This window comes from Pelodiscus sinensis, chromosome 4 (assembly GCF_052426305.1).
Source record: "Pelodiscus sinensis isolate ZL-2025 chromosome 4, ASM5242630v1, whole genome shotgun sequence".
In the NCBI taxonomy this organism is placed as follows: domain Eukaryota; kingdom Metazoa; phylum Chordata; order Testudines; family Trionychidae; genus Pelodiscus; species Pelodiscus sinensis.
The window spans coordinates 67,118,083-67,139,772 of record NC_143055.1 but is presented as its reverse complement, the minus strand read 5'-3'; the positions used below and the strand labels follow the sequence as shown (position 1 = coordinate 67,139,772).

Below are 21,690 nucleotides of genomic sequence, written 5' to 3'. Positions count from 1 at the left end.
AACACAACCAGAATTCTTAGAGGCTTGAAAATAATGAGCTGGGTTGGTTTATTTGCATGTCAGTGTCACCATATTAAATACCTAAGCAGAAAATGATCAAAATATTTAAATTCTCTTGGGTTCAAGATGTTTTCTGTTTGATATAAACTTTAAATAATTTATTCTTCCTGAGGAATAACATATATACTTGCTGAAATGTGTTCACTGTATTTTTTAGCTGTAAGTAATACTAATAGTTTTAGGATATTTTTATAACCTTTGAGTTATTTTAAACATTTGAATGTTTTACTCGCCACACTTTTTTTGCAGAAAACATTCATAATACAAAGTTGCATAGGCTTTTTAAAATATGTATCCAATTCTAAATTATTTCTCTTAGCTCTGATGTTAATTTTCAAGCCTTCTCTGGAACAGCAGAAAGTCACATTTTAATTTCATTTTCTGATGTGAGATGTACACAAGTCAGTATAGACTACAGAATTAACAAACAAAAACTGTTTCGATAACACTTTACGTCATCACATACAGATAATAATGAAGGTTAACGGAGTCCACATGGGGGAAAACATTAGTTCAGACAAAAGAACAGGGCCCTCGTTAATGACTGGTTATCACATTATGACAAATGGCACATTTTCTACATAGTTTACCCTTAAATTTGTACTGTAGATTTGAGCCAAAGTCCCGTCTATAGGTTCTGCACTTCTCAAGCCATTGCTACGCCGCAATGATTCATTGATTTCATTTCCATCAAGCACTCCCCCAAAATACTTTCATCAAAGTATCAAAGTATGGGAAGGAAGACAAAAAGGAAAAAGCAAAACAAAGGAAAACAAAAGAAAACAAATGTGATTATCATTAAAATGTATAATCAGTCCAGTCTGTGAATCTATTTTTGTACTAAAGATACCATGATCTTTAGGTCTTTGAAAACAGAATTTAAAAAGTTTGACTATTCCTGAAAAGTAAGTATATTGCATTAGAACTTAGTTTAAAAATAGAACTGTATTTTTCAAAGTATGTACAGCATTCCTCTATGTGCTTGTTTCTTTTGAAACATCAACAAGAAAAATAAGCTCTGTAATGATCAATTATGTATGATGCTTCTAACTCTGCCTCTTCTGTCATCTCTTTCTGCTTATTTTAGGCCCTTTACAAAAAAAAAAACAAGTTTATGAAATGTTTTTAATTCTTAAAAAAAGTTCAGAACAAACAAAGTAAAGTTTATTGAAAATATTTGTTGAAGGCCAGACCTTGCTCATCTGATTCAGGCAAAGCAATCACTGACTACATACGGAGTACAACAGCCATTCTGAGGTAATGTTTTACCTGCAATTGCAGGGATTATTATCTCAGTTGTGTTTTAATTCATGTTATATTGGTCCAAAGGTGGCAATGTTTTATTCTATAGTAATTTTTTTAAACAATTTCAGTCAAACATTAGGATGGTGCTTGGAGTGTATATGTGGAAATAAATCTGTATAATTTCCATCCTCTCCACTGCATCAGTGATGGTAGACTCAAATATCAATTTGTCTGTTTTCTGTCACAAACATCTCTGTGCTTTACTTCATGTATTCCTTTTATTCATGAAACATTCTCCTGAAATCTGTCCATAAAACCATTACATACTCCTTCAAATTCATCCCTATAACTTACTTCTATGATGGCTGTCAGGAAGACAACAATGATTAGAATAATGGCATATTGGTTTAGATGACTTGAATGGAAGTAAACTTGGGCTATAAATAAACACACACAAATAAGCAAAAGTTAACATTAGTCTTTTTCTGCTCTTCCCCATGAGAGTTGGACTGGGTCTTTAAATACAAAATCACCTTTAAATAATTTGGAACCAAAGTTAAGATCACACACCAGGAATCATCATCTTCATTAATGTCACCCTATCTCATTCCTCCTTTTGTTCATCCCACTCACTTGTTTCAACTGGTATCAAATTAGACTGGAAGGCCTTCAAGGAAAGGATTTAATTTTTAACACAGTATGTTACTATGCAGCTAGTACAGTGGGGCTGGTCATGACTGTCTGCTAACATCAGAGCTAGTTGATAATGAATGAGGAATATTTATGTGAAAATTGTCATTCATTTTTCATTAAAATTATTTTTTAATTTTTCAACCAGTTCTAACAACCATAATATAAATCATCACAATAATGTCCAGATTCACTTTTGCCAGTATCTAGGTATAAAAATTGCTTCATTGGGAAAAATGTTGCAGATGGTTCTTGTAGCAAATTATAGATGTGCAGTATTACAAATTTTAAAAAATCCCTTTGAGTCATATGCTTTGCCTATGCAGAAAAACCCAAGGAGGGACTAGAGAATACTAATTTTACAAATGGAAACTCATCTGGTCAAGAGGGGGGTTTTGTACCTATGGAAGTTACATCCCTCCAAGCCTGTCAGTGGCTTAGCGGGATGTCAGATTGAAGATGGACAGGATTGTCTAATAGGCTTTTTCATCCCTAAACTCTCTGCTTCTATAGTCTAACTAGGTATGATATGGAACAGACAAGAGGATACTAAATTGTGACAAGAGGATACTTAAAAATCAAGGAAGCTTCTTCAGGTTATTTGAACACTTATCTTGGTATTTAATTTCTCTTCATTCTCCTGTTGATTACCTAGTCAAATAGAGGTCAGTGAAGAACTCTTCTTTTTATGATGCATTTTAAAAAGTCAAATAAAATCTAATCCATAAGAATCAGTGATTGTTTAAATTGTGCCAAATGAGTAAAGACTGTATACTAAGCTTTATAATCAGTGACGATAGTAGCCAAGTAAGAAACTGATGGGGGAAAGTAAAACACAGTGTTAAAGTGCATTTGTTAATTTACTAAATATAACTGCAGATAAATGTCATGTTTAGAAATTGTACTGAGGAATCATAATGTTTCTTGGGGAAAAAATGTTTAACTCTGTTTTATTCCAGAAGACTTCAGTTATTTTTAGCAGTGTTAGTGAGAATGTAAGAACAACCATAGTGGGTCAGACCAAAGGTCCATCTAGCCCAGTATCCTGTCTTCTGACAGTGGTCAATGTCAGATGGCCCAGAGGGAGTGAACAGAACATGTAATCATCAAGTCAATTCAGGAAGTTTGTGGAGACTGTGTACTGGGGATAACTGTCCAGTACAAGTGCTGAAGGAACCAATCAGGCGTCATGCACAGCTTGACCTACTGTTCACAAACAGAGAAGAATTAGTAGGAGTAGTAGATGTGTGTGGCAATCTGGGAAGCAGTGATCATGAGCTGGTCAATTTCAGGATCCTGATGAAAGGAAGAAAGGAGAGCAGCAAAATACACACCCTGAACTTCAGAAAAGCAGACTTTGACTCCCTCAGGGAACTGATGGGCAGGATTCCCTGGGATGCTAATATGAAGGGGAAAGGAATACAGGAGAGCTGTCAATATTTTTAAAAAGCCTTATTGAAGGCACAGGAAGAAGCCATCCCGAGGCACAGTAAGAAAAGCAAATATGGTAAGTGACTAGTTTTGCTTAGCAGTGAAATCCTTGGTGAGCTTAAACACAAAAAGGAAGCTTACAAAAAGTGGAAACTTGGACAGATGACTAGGGAGGAGCATAAATATATTACTCAAGCATGCAAGGGTGTAATCAGGAAGGCCAAAGTGCATTTGGAATTGCAGCTAGCAAGGGATGTGAAGAGTAACAAGAAAGGTTCTACAGGAATGTTAGCAATAAGAGGGTGGTCAGAGAAGGTGTGGGCCCCTTACTGGAGGAGGGAAGTTAACCTAGTGACAGATGATGTGGGAAAAACTGAAGTACTCAATGCTTTTTTTGCCTTTGTCTTCATAAACAAGGCCAGCTCCCTGACTACTGCACTAGGTAATGCAGTATGAGAAGGAGGTGGGCAGCCCTCAGTGGAGAAAGAACAGGTTAAGAACTATTTAGAAAAGTTGGCCATACACAAATCCATGGGGTAGGATTTAATGCATCAAAGTACGCTGAAGGATGCTGATGTGATTGCAGAGCCTTTGGCCATTATCTTTGAAAACACATGGAGCTCAGGGGAGGTCCTGGACAATAGAAAAAAGGCAAATGTAGTGCCCACCTTTAAAAAAAGAGAAGAAGGACAATCCAGGGAATTACAGACTGGTCAGCCTCACTTAGTCCCCTGGAAAAATCATGGAGGGATCCTCCAGGAATCCATTTTGAAACACTAGGAAGAGAAGAAAGTGATCAGGAATAGTCAACATGGATTAACCAAGGGCAAGTCATGCCTGACCAACCTGATTGCTTTCTGTGATGAGGTAACAGGCTTTGTGGACATGGGGAAGCCAATGGATGTGATATTCCTTGACTTTAGCGAAGCTTTTGATACGGTCTCCCACATAATTCTTGTTAGCAAGTTAAGGAAGTATGGATTGGATCAGGGGTTCCCAAACTTTTTGATACGGGGACCAGTAAATCTATTCATGAGCTTTTGGAGGACTGGTAACATTCATTTGCATATTTGCATATTCATTCAGCAAATGATGAATATTCAAATAAGTTGTTTCTGGTCCTTCCAAAGCCTCCAGTGCCAGCATTTAGCAAAGCTTTTGATACAGTCACCCATGATATTCTTGCCAGCAAGTTAAGGGAATATGGATTGGATAAATGGATTATACAATGGGTAGAAAGCTGGCTAGATCAGGGTTTCCCAAACTTTTTACTTTAGTTGGAACCCATTTTTTTCAGTATTGTTTTTTGCAGCCCAAAAATATAAATGCATATTTAAAAAAAAAAGAATAAATTTTCAGTGTTCCACCTGGCTGCATCCTCCACCCAGCCTGGGCCAGGGCTTGGGGAACCCAGTGCCACATGAGCACTTCAGGAGGCGGGAGCAGGAGCAGATTGGGGGTAGGGTATCTGGCTAAGAGGGAGGGTGTAAGGAAGGGTGGGATTGCCAGGTGTCCGGTTTTGTACTGGAGAGTCTGGTATTTGAAGGTTTTGTATGGGAAAGAAATTGAGAAATTACCAGACATAAAATGCCTGGTAATATTTTCTAATTAGGTAAGTTTTATTGTTATTAGGTGTATCAGTCCTTAGCTGCAAACTGCCTGGCTGGTAGATATGCTCACACTGTCTGAATGTGTCTACCTGCCAGGCAGTTCGCAACTACTCAAGGGAGGGTATGTGGGGTGGGGCGGGGGAGCAAAATGGAATCCCTGGCCAGACTCACTCGTCTGCCAGGGTCTGCATGTGCCCAAGTCAGTCCTGCTCCCCACCTTCACTTCACAATCTCCCCAGTCCAGCCCTGCTTCCAGCAGCCAGTTCCTCCCACCCCCCACCAATCAGCCCCACTCTCCCGAAGACCCCCCTGACCAGCCCCGCTGCCCCCGGGACCAACCGGCAGCGCCCCAGCTGCTGTACCACAGGCGTCCGGAGCAAAGCCGCGGAGCACGGGGGCAACGGGACAGCCCAAACCCGCCGCGGCTGTCCTGCTGCCCGCGTGCTCCACGACTTTGCTCCCCGTATCCCTGGTCTGCTGGTCTCCAGCTATTGAATGCTTTTTTATGTAAATACCAATCCTTCCCTACAAACCTTACCATTGTGAGGCTATTTATTGTATACATGACTCTCCAGGCCTGGTGAATTGTGCAACAGATTTATAATACGTTGGCAATACAAGGAGAATAAGCTGTTGAATGATTTCTTTGCTTGTGACCTAAATAATAAAGTCTTCAGGAAGAAAAGACACTGGTGCTAAATGACATGTTCTCTTTAATACAGTTTGAAATCTGATACATAGCAATATTGTAAATAATGGCCTCATCCAACTCCTGTAAAAACAAATGAAAGACTCTTATTGACTTAGGTGGAAGATGGATTAGGTACTTTATGGATGGCTAGGGGGGAAAAATAATGTCTCCACCATTTTTCCCTCTAAAGCAATCAGCAATGAATAGTGGAAGTCTAACTCACATAGCTGAGTACTATGGCACAAATCCAGGAAATCTTTATTGATATTTACCGAGATATAACTTTCACTCTCTTTACTAGGAAAGGCCTTATAGAATTTGACTTTGGAGCTTAGAATGTGCGGCCTTTACTCATGATGAGTACTGGGGAGTAATCAGTTCGAATTACTCTGGGGAGTAGTTATTTCAAAATAGCAGCACCAGAACAGCCATAATACTGCTATTTCAAAATAACTATTTTCAAATTAATGTTAGTCCTCTAAAAAAGAAGGAGTACAGATTTTTTTAATAAGTGGCCTGTTATTTTGAAATATTTTGAAATAACAGGCTTGGTAGTGTGGACACTCCACTTACAATTCCAACCTAAGAGGGGTTATTTCAAAATAAAGCCTTAATGTAGACCAGAGCTGAAGGCATAGCTCCTCAGTAGATCATAGCAATTGATAGTTGTGATCACCACATGAGTGAAGGTGGCACAATGTGGTGATTAAATATAATGATGAAGAAAAACAGGCTTACCTGTATTTAGCAGAAAATGTACTTTTCACCAGCAGGAAAACTCAGAAAAAGTGAACTTTAATCATTAGGGCTCAATGGAAATCCTTAGACTTAAACTAAGAAACCGTATTTAATAAATCACCATGCAATTTTTGTGTGCCATAGACAACTTGTACAATGTTTTCACAGAATGAAATTCACTCCTGGAATGTGGGGTTCATACATTACCTACTCACAATTTAAATTCTCTTTAATCCCTTTATTAAGAATTTAAGTAGGATTTTTCTGGGGAGTAATTCTTGTATAGTGACACACTGCCCAGGGTGAATTTCATTCTATTGACATCTTATATGTACAGCCACTTTAAGCAGTGCAATCTTTACCAACCAAAGCCCTTTTCTTTGTCCAAATCCATCTCTCTATCTCAAAGATATTGGTGTTGCTAGTTTTCTTTTACCTTGTTCTTCTTCCTCTTCCGGCGGAATCTCAGAAGTTCTTTATGCTGCCTTGACACAAAATTTACAGCTGCATACTCCAGAAGTGCAGAAAATACAAAGAGCAGGCATACTGCCATCCAAATGTCGATAGCTTTGACATATGATACCTATGGAGAAAGAGACTGAAAATATTAGGAACACAGACGCGAATTTCAGTATCTCATAATGCCAGGGGGAAATAACTGTGTGTCCTCAGACCACAGAGCTATTTTTACAAAAAAGCACTAACATGAAAGCTGCTTATATAACAGGACAAAGGGTTCAATCTTTATTTCCTCACAATTTAATTTTGTGAGAAATATATTTCTTGCCCGTTTATAAGCAAATCTCTGCATGAATGTTTAGTACTTCATTAGCATGTCTTTAGGATCTGCTATACATTGCATTTAACCAAAACCCTGATAATGTAAAGGGAAAAGCAGAAAGATCATGACATTTGTTAATTTCTGGATGTGTATGATCCATTTCCTGTTCTGATCTGTGTAAGCAGTACAAAGGGGCTGGCATGTGGCTAAAATTGACTACGTTGGCCCTGTTCTCTGATGCACTGTGCCTCTCCTGAGGAGCACAGTCATAGGACATGCACTGGTTCTGTAATCTAGGGCCTGATCCTGCTCTGACTGAAGCCAATTAGAGGTTTAAAGTTTAATCCAGAATCAGACCCCAAATATGTGATTAAAATGTATGTGGTTTTCTCAGATATAACAGTAATTTGTTCTCTTGTATTCTCATGTGTATGTAGTGTAATTGTATCTCCAGTTGTTGGCAGTCTCTAAAGAATCAATTGAAGGGCTGTTGCAATAATTGAGGCCTAGTTGGTCTATCTAGTGTTATTACTTGTCTGGTGTTTGACCAGCTTGGCTATTTTTTAATGGATTTGACAGTTGCCAAAAAAAATTAATCTGATAATTTTTAATAGGTCTAAAGATTTTCAGTAGCACAATACACTGGGATGCCTAATGTTTGTGTTCAGCTATAGGTGCTGCAGTATCCCTGCAGTTTAAGTGAGAAAATGATGTTCTCAATCTTATCTATATGTGTAGTCTTGCTAGATACTATATGTGACTGGAGTTTTGGGGAGGGAGGGGCGAGGAGAAGAAAGTTGTGGTGTTGCCTTGTTGTTGAGGGTTGGGGAAGGGTGCATCAGGTTTGCCTTTTTCAGGAGGTGGGTGCTGGTTTCTTTGCACGTCAAAGGAAGTACCGCTTGGCCTACTTTATTTGTGTCTATAACTATGGCAAAGTAAGAGTTAATAAACCATTGCAATAATTTACAATAATAAACCCTGATGGAGTAAGATGCAAAAGGGCGATAAATTGAAGTCCAAATAAAAGATCTACAAATACAACCAAAGAGCAGTCTTAAAATCATGTAAACTAGAGAAATGTGGGTGTGGAAACCAATAAACTCAAATCACTTTGCTGGCAATTAGGCCTACTGGTAGATGAAACAATAAAGATGGGGTATTCTGCCCATCATTCCCTTTAGTGATCCTTAAGTTTTTTGGGGAAAATTGAAGGTGGATGCTGGCTGACTGAAAGATGGGGGAACAGGAAGGTGTGAGCTTCACGATGGCTGCTACTCCGATCCATTTCCTGGGACCCTGGGATCCACTGTAATAGCATTGGTCCTTCACTGCCTTGATTCTGGGAGATGTCCTCACCAGAGCTGGCCAGAGAGAAGGATCCAGTTGACATCACTATCTCCACTAGCTCTACCATTTGAGATATGAAACTTGGTTACGTTTCCTTGTCCCTTAAATTCTGTGCCCTTTCCCTTCTCTCTCTTATTTTTTCTCTTTCCGATTTTCCCTTTGCCTTCTGTTTAATAAGAGTCTGGATTGGCTTGCTGAGACCGTATATTTTGCTACTACATGAAATAATTCCCATTGGCTTCAATGAGAGTTCAGGGTGATTAGTCTTTCCTGTAAAAGAAAACTTTTAAGTACCAACATATAGATTATTTAAAAATAGACAACATGATTTTTTTATATTTGGGGATTTCATCTGTGCTGATGACAAATATGCCATTGTAAAATACTTTGGGCTTGGTTTTCACCCTTAGTCAGTCAGGTCCTGGTGGTGATGACACTGGTCTAATATTCCTCACTGTACGAGGATACTGAACGGGTGGACTGAGGATGAGCCCAAGACAGCATTCCCTATAAGCTGTATGATTATGCGGCCCCTTATGCAGAGCACCCACAGTTAGGTTTTTTGTTTCTACTGGTGGTGTATGTTTGCACATCCCTCAATGCGGACAAAAGAATTCTGCACTTGGATGGAAAAAATCTGCACGTGAATGAAAAAGATTAAAGGGAATGTTGGTCCTAGATCCCTGAAACTAGCTGACCAGATGCACATAGTAAGCTCTTACATGAAAAAGAGAACTAACTCATTGTGCCTCCAGAACCAGGGTGGGGAGTTGGAAATTGTTACTCTGTAAGTAATAGTCTTAATATTTTCAGAATACATTGGCTTATATTGAAACCAAGAAAGGGACAAATTCATCATCCCCCCCCCCCCCCCCCACACACATACACACATACACAAATCTTGGCAAGACTAATAGGCCGATGAAGAACTGTTCCTTCAGGATTCTAAGTCTGCGCCATTAAAGTCACTGGAATTAAGCCAGCTGAGAATTTAGCCCAATAGACCAATTGGTAAAGAAACAAAATGTGTTCTGTTGAATGAAACAAAAAGATCAAAGTGGTTTTTCTCCCTTGTGTTAAATGAACATTTATTTTTTAATGAGAAGAGCACATGCAAAGGTTATTGAAGGCCTCTGACAGCCATATAGAATCATCATTCGGTCTAAAAGTGATATTAGTATGATACAAGCAAAGCAGGTTTTTGCCTACCTTTGGAAGTGATGCTCGTGAACCTGAACTTTGTGTTGTCATAGTCAGTACAGTTGTTATGCCTAACGCCACTCTGGCTGGAGCTGCATCCATATTGATCCAAAATGACACCCAGGAGAGAATGACAATCAGTAGACTGGGTATGTACATTTGAATGAGATAGTAACCCATTTGCCTTTCAAGGTGGAATCGGACTTCAATGCATGTAAACTTTCCTAGTTTAAAAAAAAGTTTAATGAAAATAGGAAGGCTATTTTTGTCACTGTCTAATATGTACTCTAAATACAACATTTATATGACTAGTTCATCTACAGTTTTTTTCTAGTGGAGTTACAATTGTTTTGGTTTATCTTTCTGAATACACAAATTTCCCCATCACCATAGGAACATTTATCAAAGAGAAAGAAACTGAATCTCCAGAAGTTTCTCTGCTTTTAAAATTCAGAAAGCAGCTCTAGAGTTGTGATTCTTACACACTAACCAGTCTGTCATTGGTCATAATGAGCAACAAGTCATTTTCCATTCTTTGCCATCTGAGCTGTGTTTAGAGATATTGCTATTTCCAAAGGGCAATTGTGCTCTCTTGTGCCATCAAGCCTACCATGTCATGGCTCAGTTTTAAGCTTAATTTTATATCTCAAACATTATCTAAAAGAAAAGGAAAAACTATGTAGCACTTTAAAGATTAACAAGATGGTTTAATAGGTGATGAGCTTTCGTGGGCCAGACCCACTAACACGGCTACCTCTCTAGTATTATCTAAAAGGAAATTCTGGTGTATGTGCCTCCATTCATCCATCCATCCTTGAGACTAGGTTGCTGACAATATGTATGCCTCACCCCCCTTCTAAAATGTTCTAACTTGAAAACCTAGTGACCAATGTTTTCAAATGGGGCTTTGAATAAGGTTACCTTAGGAACCTGAATAAGTGGTTTGATTTTTTTCCCCAAAGTATTCAGTACCAGCAGTTCCTACTAACTTGATTAAAGATTAGAAGGAAACATATTCATCTATGGAAGTATAACACACTATTGCCCACTAACAAACAAAAGCAATACGAAAACAAACATTTTTAACCCTTCTAAACCAGAATTTGTCTCTCTTTCTAACCTTGTGGTATTCTTTTTTAGTAATTTCCTTTTGTTATTACTAACTCTTAGCCTTTTATGGCAATGTCGTTGATATAATTTCTGCTGTCATAAATATATTTCACCATGGATCTTTGTGCTTTATTTGCATGAATGCATTTTAAACATTCCGGATTTTGGATGAGTGCCTTTATTTATTTAAAAGGTTTGCAGTTATTCCAGAAGATGTTAATTTCCAATAAATTACACCAGTTATATTTTATAACTCGCTTTTATCAACCAATGTCACACTTTTACATCAGATCCCATGCTTACAATGCATTCATGTATCATCTTGTATGACCTTTGGACTAAAACCTTATTATTTGGCATATAAAACTTAATTTCCAATTACAGCTGATTTAAATTTCTTATATATTCTACTTCTGGACAAATTAAACTACTTGTAAAGTGTATTATTAATTTGTTTTTCCTCAATATAGCTTTGTTATAAAGCCATTAGGTTTGTGTGTAAATTTTGCAGTAAATTTCATGGAGAGGTAATACTTCTTGCTGTGGTGCAAACCAAGTGTCCACATTTAAGTAAAACTATGAAAATGGAACTCAACCATGTAATGTAAAAATCCTATTTTAAAATGAGAGAACACAACCTTACATAGTTTTATATATCATCTAAATCATTCACTTCACTCATAATCTCTGTTTGGCACTCCTGAAGATAATTCTCAAGTACTGTCTATTTTTCTAGCCCAAGTCTACCATAAAAACCTGACACATGCTTATCATGCTTCAGCTTCTTTAGCCTCCCCCTTCCTGGCCTCTCTGATTTACCAATGAAATCCTGGCCTACTGCAGTCAATACAAATTTTGTCATTGACTTCAATGTGGTCAAGACTTCACCCCACATATCTCCTTCTGGTCTATTCAAAATGCTGTAGGTCGAGGTTGGGCAACAATTTTTTGTGGGGTCCCACTCCAAGATTTTGAAAAGTGGCCAAGGGCCACACTTTTCTGTGGCAGAGGTGCAGGGTCTAGGATGATGCAGAAGGGTGCACAGGGCAAGGGACTGGGATGCAGGAGATGGTGTGATGTCTGAGGGAATTTGGGTGAAGGAGGAGGTAGTGACCTGCAGCAAGGGAATGGGATGCAGGGTATGGGAAGGGGTCTGGGTGCAGGAGAGGATTCTGGGCTGGGGGAGGGATGTAGGAGGTGGGTACAGGTTCTGGGAGGGAGTTCTGACCTGGGGTAGGGGGAGTGCAGAGGGCTTGGATGGTGACCTGAGGGAGGGAGTTGGGGTGCAGGATGATCTGGGGTGCTAGAGGCATGCTCTGACTGGGAAGCATCTCCCAGTTAGCAGCCCTACAGCACTTCCAAGGCAAGCTGGGCTTCCTGTCTGCTGCAGCTCCAGATTGCTTAAAACTGCAGGATTTTCCCTCCATGTGGCTCTCAGCTCCGAGAAGGGGAAGAGGCTTGTGCTATGCCGTCCCCCAGGCCAATCTCTCAGCTGCTAGTAGCTGGTTGTTTCCAGACAATAGGAGTTGAGAGATTGGCTGGGGTCTGTTCTTATTGGCCAGTTCCTTCCAATCAACAGGAACTAAGGATTGGGTTGGAGGTGGGGTAATCACACGAAGCCTCTCCCTCCCTCTAGAGCAGAGAGCCACACAAGCAGCCCTGCACTTAAAACAGGGCAATAATTGTGCCTGAGGGTCCCAGCAGGGTTTCTGTGGGCCAGATCTGGTGGCTTGGTGGGCCAGATCTTGCCTGTGAGATGTGTTTTGCTCAGCCCTGCTGTAGATAAAGCTGCCTCACTTACCAGTTTCACCTCTTCTGTCTTCACTAGCCAGTGACGTGAGAGGGCTGGTATTGTCTGATACACTGTACAGGAAAGTTATAATCTGGTACACCATATCAGCACGTTATTTTTGGACATTATGGCCGGAAGGACTCCCTGCCAGCCATCCCCGGCCCCTCCATGTTTGCTGAATCTCTGAGTACAGGGCTAAGGTCTGGAGGGCACTGTTCTTCTTTCTTTGCAGCCCTTCCCAGAAACAATGTAACACTTCATCTTTGTATGAACAAATCATTGTTTAATAATGAAGTCCACACCATGATTACACACAGGAGAAATGTACTAAATATTTTTTCCTCTGCTTTCACAAAGGCCATGGAAGTCAATAGAAGGCTTTTCAAACTCTACAACTTAAATCCAGAGCTGGGCCTCAAGTGATTCTCGTGACTTGAGAAAACCTGATTAGTGTATTAATCAGAAGAGTTCCATTTCAGATTTGTCTGATGGAGACATGTTTGTAAACTAATTTTCTTTCCTTCTGAACACTGAGGTTTTTACAAAAATTGGAAACTCATGTTTTGGCTAAAAGTGGAAATATTTAAACTGAAACTGAAAAATTTTCAATCCTGAAATTGTGCCTCAGTAAATTCTAGTATAGGTACCTCATGCTCCCATTCTCAGCTATTGATAAAGCTCCCTTATTGGACTACATCTTCCATGATGCTTGATAATCTTCCCACTTGGTGGGAAAAAGTGACAGTTGTATGGTTGCAATGAATCATGGGAGATGAAATCCAGCAGTGAAGCTCGTCCTGTGTAGGAGAAATGGGAGCATGAGAAACATAAACTACAACTCTCATGAGGCACTGCAGCAACATTTCAGAATTAAAATATGTTGGTTCTGACTGTTATTTTTTGTATAAAAATAAATTTTATGCAAAAGCAGACATTATGAAAAATGAAACAAAAAACAGGACTATGTAGCACTTTAAAGACTAACAAGATGGTTTATTAGGTGATGAGCTTTCGTGGGCCAGACCCACTTCCTCAGATCAAATAGCGGAAGAAAATTGTCACAACCATATATACCAAAGGTTACAATTAAAAAAATGAACACATATGAAAAGGACAAATCAAATTTCAGAACAGAAGGGAGTTGTGGGGGGAGGTAAATGTCTGTGAGCTAATGATATTAGAGGTGATAATTGGGGAAGCTATCTTTGTAATGGGTACTGTAATTAGAGTCTTTATTCAAACTTAAGTGTAAAGTGTCGAATTTGAGCATGAACGACAGTTCAGAGGATTCTCTTTCAAGTGTATTCTTAAAAGGCCTTTGAAGCAGGATGCAGATAATCAAGTCATTGAGACAATGTCCTTTCTGGTTGAAATGGCAAGAAACTGTTTTTTCTTTGTTATCTTGTCTAATCTGTTTTGTGGGCATTGATCCTTTGGCGAAGTATCTGAGACGTTTGTCCAATGTACATAGCAGACAGACACTTTCGGCACATGATAGCATAAATTATATTTCTGGATGCACAGGAATATGTGTTCTTTATCTTATAACTCACTTGTTTAGGTCCAATAATGGTATCAGCAGAGTGAATATGTGGACAAAGCTGGCAACGGGGTTTGTTGCAAGGGAAAATACCAGAGTTGGTATTAGTATGGTATGTCCTGTGGTTGTCGGAAAGAATCATCTCGAGGTTAGGTGGTTGTCTATAGGAGACTATGGGTCTGTCTCCCAGAGCCTCTCGGAGTTTAGTATCCTGTTCCAGTATAGGCTGTAGTTTATTGATAATGTGTTGGACAGGTTTAAGTTGGGGGCTGTAGGTGATGACAAGTGGTGTTCTATTGTTGGTTTTCTTAGGTCTGTCTTGAAGTAGATGGTTTCTAGGTATTTGTCTGGCTCTTTCAATTTGCTTTTTTATTTCTCTGGGTGGGTAGTTGAGGTTTATAAATGCTTGGTAGAGATCCTGAAGTTTCTGGTCTCTGTCAGTGGGATTAGAGCAGATGCGGTTGTATCGAAGGGCTTGGCTATAGATGATGGATCATATGGTGTGTGCTGGATGGGAGCTGAAAGCATGTAGGTAACTGTATGAGGCAGTGGGTTTTCTGTAGAGAGTGGTGTCTAATTTTCCATTGTTGATTTGTACTGTGGTGTCCAGGAAATGGATCTCTCGTGTAGAATGGTCCAGGCTGAGATTGATGGAGGGGTGTAGGTTGTTAAAATCTCTGTGGAATGTCTCCAGTGTTTCTTGGCCATGCGTCCAGATCATAAAGATGTCATCGATGTAGCGTAATTAGAGAAGGGATAAAAGGGGACGGGAGTTGAGGAAACGTTCTAGGTCAGCCATAAAGATATTAGCATACTGTGGGGCCATGCGTGTACCCATGGCTGTGCCGCTGATCTGGAGGTATAAGTTGTTCTCAAACTGGAAATAATTGTGGGTGAGAACAAATTACATAGGTCTGCTATCAGATTGGCAGTGGTGTCCTCTGGGATAGTGTTTCTAATTGTTTGTAATCTGTTTTCATGTGGGATGTTGGTGTATAGAGCTTCTATATCCATGGTGGCAAGGATGGTGTTACGGGGAGGTTATCGATGTTTTGTAGTTTCCTTAGGAAGTCAGTAGTGTCTTGGAGATAGCTGGGGGTTTTGGTTGTGTAGGGTTTGAGAAGAGAATCTACATAGCTGGATAAACCAGTAGTGAGCGTGCCGATACCAGAGATGATGGGACGTCCGGGGTGTCCAGGTTTATGGATTTTGGGAAGCAGATAGAACAATCCTGGTCAGGGGTCAGAAGGTGTTTCTGTGTGGATTTGTTCCCGAGTAGCTGTAGGGAGACTTTTAAGGAGTCAGTGTAGTTTCTTTTGGTATTCCGAGGTGGGATCAGAGGAGAAAGGTTTGTAAAATGTGGTGTTGGAGAGTTGTCTGGTTGCCTCCTGGTTATAGTCGGCCTTATTCATAATGACCACAGTACCCCCTTTGTCAGCTGGTTTGATTATAATGTCCAGGTTGTTTTTGAGACTCTGGATGGCATGGTGTTCAGCGCGGCTGAGATTGTGTGTCTGGCCCACGAAAGCTCATCACCTAATAAACCATCTTGTTAGTCTTTAAAGTGCTACATTGTCCTGTTTTTTGTTTCAGCTACACCAGACTAACACGACTGCATTTCTATCACTATTATGAAAAATGTTATTTATCTGAAACCCCAATATTTCATAAACATTCAATGGAAAATTTTCAGCCAGTCCTATTAACATGTCTCATCAGTTTCAGCATGAACATAACAAGCAAACAGCCGTTTAAAGAATAGGACATGAAAGGAGTAGAAATGGATGGGAACTGTGTTCTAGATGAGGTTTTCAAAAGCACAAAGGTCAATGGCAGTTGACTGCCCACCTGGTCTTGGAGCCTTTGAAAATCTCTTATTTATGCTCTGGAGTTTATCTTTAACCAGGAAATCCTTTGTAAAGAAACAATCATGTGGCTTGTTCTGCAGATGGATCAGTGATGATATGTGTACAGCTAGGTCCAAATGACTTCCAGGTGTTTGATTTCTTTCTTTCTACTATCTAGTCAGCCAGCATTTGTGTGTATGTGTATGTGTGTGTACACTCTGTTTTTTTGTTTTTGTCTTTGATTTTTCTTGGAAGTAGGGACGAAGTGAGCCAAGGTCCATGAAGACAGGTTGGCAGGTTTGTTTCCTTCCTTCCTTCCTTCCTTCCTCCCTCCCTCCCTTCCACTGAGCTATTATCAGTATCACTATTGAGCAAATGGGTCAGCTGATTTTACTGTGGTCAGTAAAAATTGTTGTTTGGTTGGGTTTTTTTTGCTCAGAATGACATAGTTATTTAAGTTATTTTGTTCTTGTTTCTGAAATGCTGCTTAACACTGTACTTCTACCTCCTTCCCCATCAGAAAATTTCATAAGGAAAAAAAAGGAACTTCTGTAAAACAGTGTCATTAAGGATTAGTTAAGATTACACAAGCACATAAACCACCAACACAACCTCCCCCAAAACCTTGGAAACAAATTAAGTCCTCACCTACCCATTACAATTTACAACCACGGTTTCACCTTTATCATACTTCATTGCCCATATCTACTCAGAAAACACATGTCCTTCTCCATCCATGGAAAAGATGCAATCTGTAGCTTGGCCTTGCAGATGTTTTAGAAATAAATATTCTCTGATTGTTTGGATAACAACCTGGTACTGGTATATACTGGCTTTACAATGGATGGTTGGTGTGTATGGTGCAGTTTTTAAGTTGATGTTTAAGAGGCGTGATGGATAGAAGTTGTGTTTTAAGTGGAAAAAGTTTGTATTAATGTTTACTATTTGGGGAGATTTTTGTCTGTAATGTGTATAGTGGTGTTGTTTGGGTAGTGTGACAAGGTGTGTTTATTTTTTTCAGTAGTCTGTGGTCAGAGGAGGTGGAAGTATAATGTTAAGCAGCTTTTCAGAAACAATGAATTTGCCCATGAAGGCAGAAGTCATTTGTACCGTAGATGGTGTATATGGACAAGGTAATGCGAGGAAAGCAAAACCATCTCTGTAGGTTCTAAAAAGTTAGTGGGGACTGAACTAATGTTTTTCTGGTTATTACGGCTTTGTTGTAATCATACATTTTATGAAGCACTGAATGGGAACGTTGCATATTGCAGGGAGCAGTGCCATATGGACCCAAAGGAGAATGAGCAGGGATGTTGCTGAATGATGATAGCCACTGTTGGAAACAGGATCAGACAGAACAATTTTATGTTCTGTTGTTGGAACTTTATGTTCCGGAAGCAGTTGCACTTTCTAAGGGTAACTGCAAGGAGGTTTACAGGATCTGTTGAAAAAGGCTTTCTTTCTCGACAGATCCCCCTCTAGACTGCCGCTTTTTGCCTACAAAGTGCTGAGTTGGCAAACGCAATGGCTTTTTTTATGCAAATTAGACACGGGATATTTAAATCTCTGCCTCATTTGCAATTTCGACCTGCCTAATCTGCATCCCTCTGCTGTCAGAGGGATGCAGTCTAGACATACCCTAAATGCCCTTAACTATATGTACTTAGAGGGGTTAATTTTCATACATGGACCACTTAGGAGACTTGCACAAGTCTGCTTCCACATACCATGATGAAGCTTCATTAGTTAATATTAATATATCTCACTGGCTGGCTCTTGATTGTGTTGTCTACAGCAAACTTCAGAAAAGAGCTTTATATCTTGTGCTGTAACTACACCTATACTGAAATGATAGCTGGGCATTTCGCAAATCCTCTCTGTAGTTCTTGAGCATCTTTTTTTAATAGCACTTTAAATCTACTTTGATGTGTGCTCAACTGAGAGGTTTTAGTTTTCAAAAATGATATTCAATTATTTTCCCTCATACTGCGTATTTGATGGAGTATCAGTGCACAGTTTCACATTACAAGTGCCCTACATAAACAATGAGTTCTCAAGTGCAAACTGCAAGTAAGTGATCACATATTAGCATAACATAATGAATGGAAATAAAACATTTGGGTTATTGCATTCTCTTGCCAGGATCTATTATTGCCCAAACTACTGTATATAATCATAATTCTGACTGTAGAAAAAAGGAAGACAAAAGATGTGAGGACTGAAACAACCTTTCCTATCCTCCCCGCAAAAATCTTCTAGTCTTATGGAATTAACTCCATGATTAAGACTGGAAAACAAAATAAAACCTCTAGGCTGGATCATGAGTTGCACTACCTGAGAGGTGTATCACAAAAGGCACAGATTGGGGGAAATAAAAGGATTGTTAAGTTATCTTTGTGCTTCCTGGGTTCTTCTTGAGCTGGGCAACAGTGTAGCCCATAATACAGGTTCCCCGTTATTGTATATGGGCTGCTCCTCAATCTAGAATGCATAAGCACCAACTTCTTCTCTACCCAGGTGGTGTTCGACCCCTCCCCCCTCCATACCAGGCACTCCTCCATTTCATCTTGTCCTCCAAGCCCCTTCCCCCACACTGTCCTTGGGTCTGCCCCTTTACACTCCTTCTCTCAAGGCCCTTCTCCCATCCACCTCTCCCTGCCCCCATTCTGCCTTTTCCTACTCGGTTCTGTACCTAACTCCAGCACCTCTCATCCCTGCTCCTCTCCTTCCCTACCAGTGCTTCCTGCATGCCATTGAACAGCTGTTCTACTGTGTGTAGGAGGCACTGGGAGAGAGGAGGAGGACTTGGTAGGCAGAGCCACTGGCAGACAGAGCACTATATGTGAGGGCAAAACACCCCACTAATTTTATTCTGTGAGTGCCATCCAGCCCTGGAGCATGCACAAAGTTAGTGTCTATGCTAGATTCACTATTTCATATAACACTACAGATACGTATTTTCCTGTTCTAGCCTAACAGAGGCATGTGAGTCTTGTGCAGCTCTTCCAGAAGGGGAGTTCCCCTGGGATTTGCTAGTCTTTGTCAGTAATTGGATCCCATACTTGGGCCTCTGCAAACTTAGAGGCATTTCCCTCCCAGTTTCCCCATTCATAATAACAAGGACAATAATACTTATTTACTTAAGGCACAGTGGTATTGTCTATAGGGCTGTGTCTACATTGGGCCACTTATTCCGGAAAATCAGCTGCTTTTCCGGAATAAGCTGCAAGCTGTCTACACTGGCCCTTGAATTTCCGGAAAGCAACGATGCTCTACTGTACAAAATCAGCCGCTATTCCGGAAAAACTATTCTGCTCCCGCTCGGGCATAAGTCCTTATTCCGGAACACTGTTCCGGAAAAGGGCCAGTGTAGACAGCCCAGTAGTCTTTTCCGGAAAAAAGCCCCGATCACAAAAATGGCGATCGGGGCTCTTTTCCGGAAAAGCGCGTCTACATTGGCCACAGACGCTTTTCCGGAAAAAGGGCTTTTCCAGAAAAGCAGCCTGCCAATGTAGACGCTCCTTTTCCGGAAAAACTGAAAACGGAATAGTATTCCATTTTAAGCATTTCCGGAAATTCATGCCAGTGTAGACACAGCCTAGGAGTACAGATTAAGGACCCAAGCTGGAACTTGTGTGGCTGAAGAATAAAGTCTGCTGACAGCATATTTCCCACATGTTAAAATTTAAAAAAAAATTGTGACAAATTGCAATTTCCTGTAATATACTGGACAAACTTGATGAACAAAGTGTGATGATTGGGATAGCCAGAGGATTTTTACAATTTTTATACAATGACAAATAATTAATAACAATTACTATTTTGTACTTTTATTATTGAAAAAGCAATGCCTAATATTTTCTATCTACAGGGGCATATTTTTTCAAATAAATCCAGAAGTGATGTGGTGTGAGGCTACAATGCCACAAAGGACTCTATGCAGGAAAACCCCTTTCCCCACATGACGCCCTTCTATAGTTAATGCAGCTCCATACAGGTGCAAGGCTTTATAAGAACATTTAGAAATCTTTTCAACTCTCAAGCAACTGTTCTATTATGTCATGCTTTAAGGCATCTCTCTCTCTCTCTCTCTCTCTCTCTGTGTTGTAGTGCTATAATCTTCAGATGAGTTAAATGATGTATTTAAAGCAACAGAAAATAGCAGTGGCTGTTTTTCAGCTGTACTGGATTAAGAAACTCTCCTACCTGTATTGTAATGTTTGGTGCAATAACATAAATCTTTCTCTTCTTTCAACAGAAACTGTGGCAGAGTGAGCCCGTCTGCTACCTGTACAGCTCCTTTTTCTTGCCATTCAAAAATGAGATCATTCATTGTGTATCCAACTAGAAAAACAAACAGATCAACAATCAATAAATCCACTGCATAGTTTTTAATATACACATGATGTACCAAATACAGATATCCTACACAGACAATATAAGATGAGAAACATAGCAGGTTCCATTATATCTGTCAGCCACAGGGGATCAGCACTCATCTCAATCATGCAGATGTAGACTGACAGTTATGTATATGGATGCTCCTGAAAACATATGGCCAAACAGACTGAGGGTGAGATTTGAAAAATGCCTAAGGAAATTGGATGCCTAACTCCTTCAGGTGCTTTTGAAAACTCCACCCTTTGTTTAGGAAGGAAGTACAGGCCCATCCATTTAAATTTTGTGAAGTTATAAAGTAGTTTTGAAATAGTGCCTTATACACCCTTTTTATTTTTCCTGGATCCTAATTGCTCAAACAATCTAGGCTCCAGCCAGATGGAGGTGTACAAGTGGAGTCCAGCAGTTTTATTTGCAAGGTGCTGCAGCCATAGTTGGTTTGAAAAGACTTTTTTTTCTTTGATGCAGGTAAAAGACCAGAAAAAAAATTGTGATTAACTGACAAATTACTATTAGACTGATAATATTCCTATATTTCTGCCTCCCTATCCCCACAGCTGTATGTGTAAAAACAAACAAAAGAAGTTCTGTTTGTATCATACTTGTAGCTGTAGGAAGATTACTGTATAATTCAATTCTAGTAACTGTTTACACAAAATCAATGGTGTAACCATTCGTGTCACGGCCAGACAGTAGAAATATTAACCCAGGGTCAGTTTCTAGCTGACTAAGGAGCAGGTGGCTAAGTTGAGGGAGAGTACAAGTTGCACAAACCATGTCCAGTAGCTGGCTGAAATCCCATTGGCTTAAATAGCCCCTACTACTGTATCTTTGTGCACTACAGGGTGTTGGCTTTCTGAAAGTAATTGTGGAGGTACAAAGTGTGTGTGAGGACATGTTCCTATCAGTTCTCCCTCTCTCCACTCCCATGTTCCAGAAGTGGCTGGATGAGCATCTAGGAGAATGTTGTACCCTGTGTGAGGGCAGCAAAGTTACTGCTCCAGGATGCCCCAGGGACTGCTAAAGGGAATTCCTGCTGGGAATTCCATCCAGAGAACAGAATCCTACAAAATACCTCTCCTGCACAATGCTGAATATTCTCTAAATTTCCTTCTAAAAATCTAAGGAGCTGATGGAGTTCTCATAGTTTTAAACTCTGCTTACAAACTCCCTCCTTCCCACCGAAAATCAATGTTAATTTAAGAATAGC

The 21,690-nt window shown here is 39.9% G+C and overlaps 1 protein-coding gene across 1 annotated transcript in view; it reads right to left on the bottom strand.

Annotated features, from left to right (window-relative positions):
- The window catches only part of GLRA3 (glycine receptor alpha 3), a 137,913-nt gene that overhangs the window by 3,604 nt on the left and 112,619 nt on the right, over positions 1-21,690 (bottom strand). The window contains exons 6-9 of the mRNA XM_089777912.1: positions 20,289-20,426; positions 9,803-10,017; positions 6,902-7,048; positions 651-770 (exon numbers count right to left, since the gene is read on the bottom strand). Coding sequence (XP_089634038.1) covers positions 651-770; positions 6,902-7,048; positions 9,803-10,017; positions 20,289-20,426 — 620 coding nt within the window. The remainder of the gene's footprint in view (positions 1-650; positions 771-6,901; positions 7,049-9,802; positions 10,018-20,288; positions 20,427-21,690) is intronic.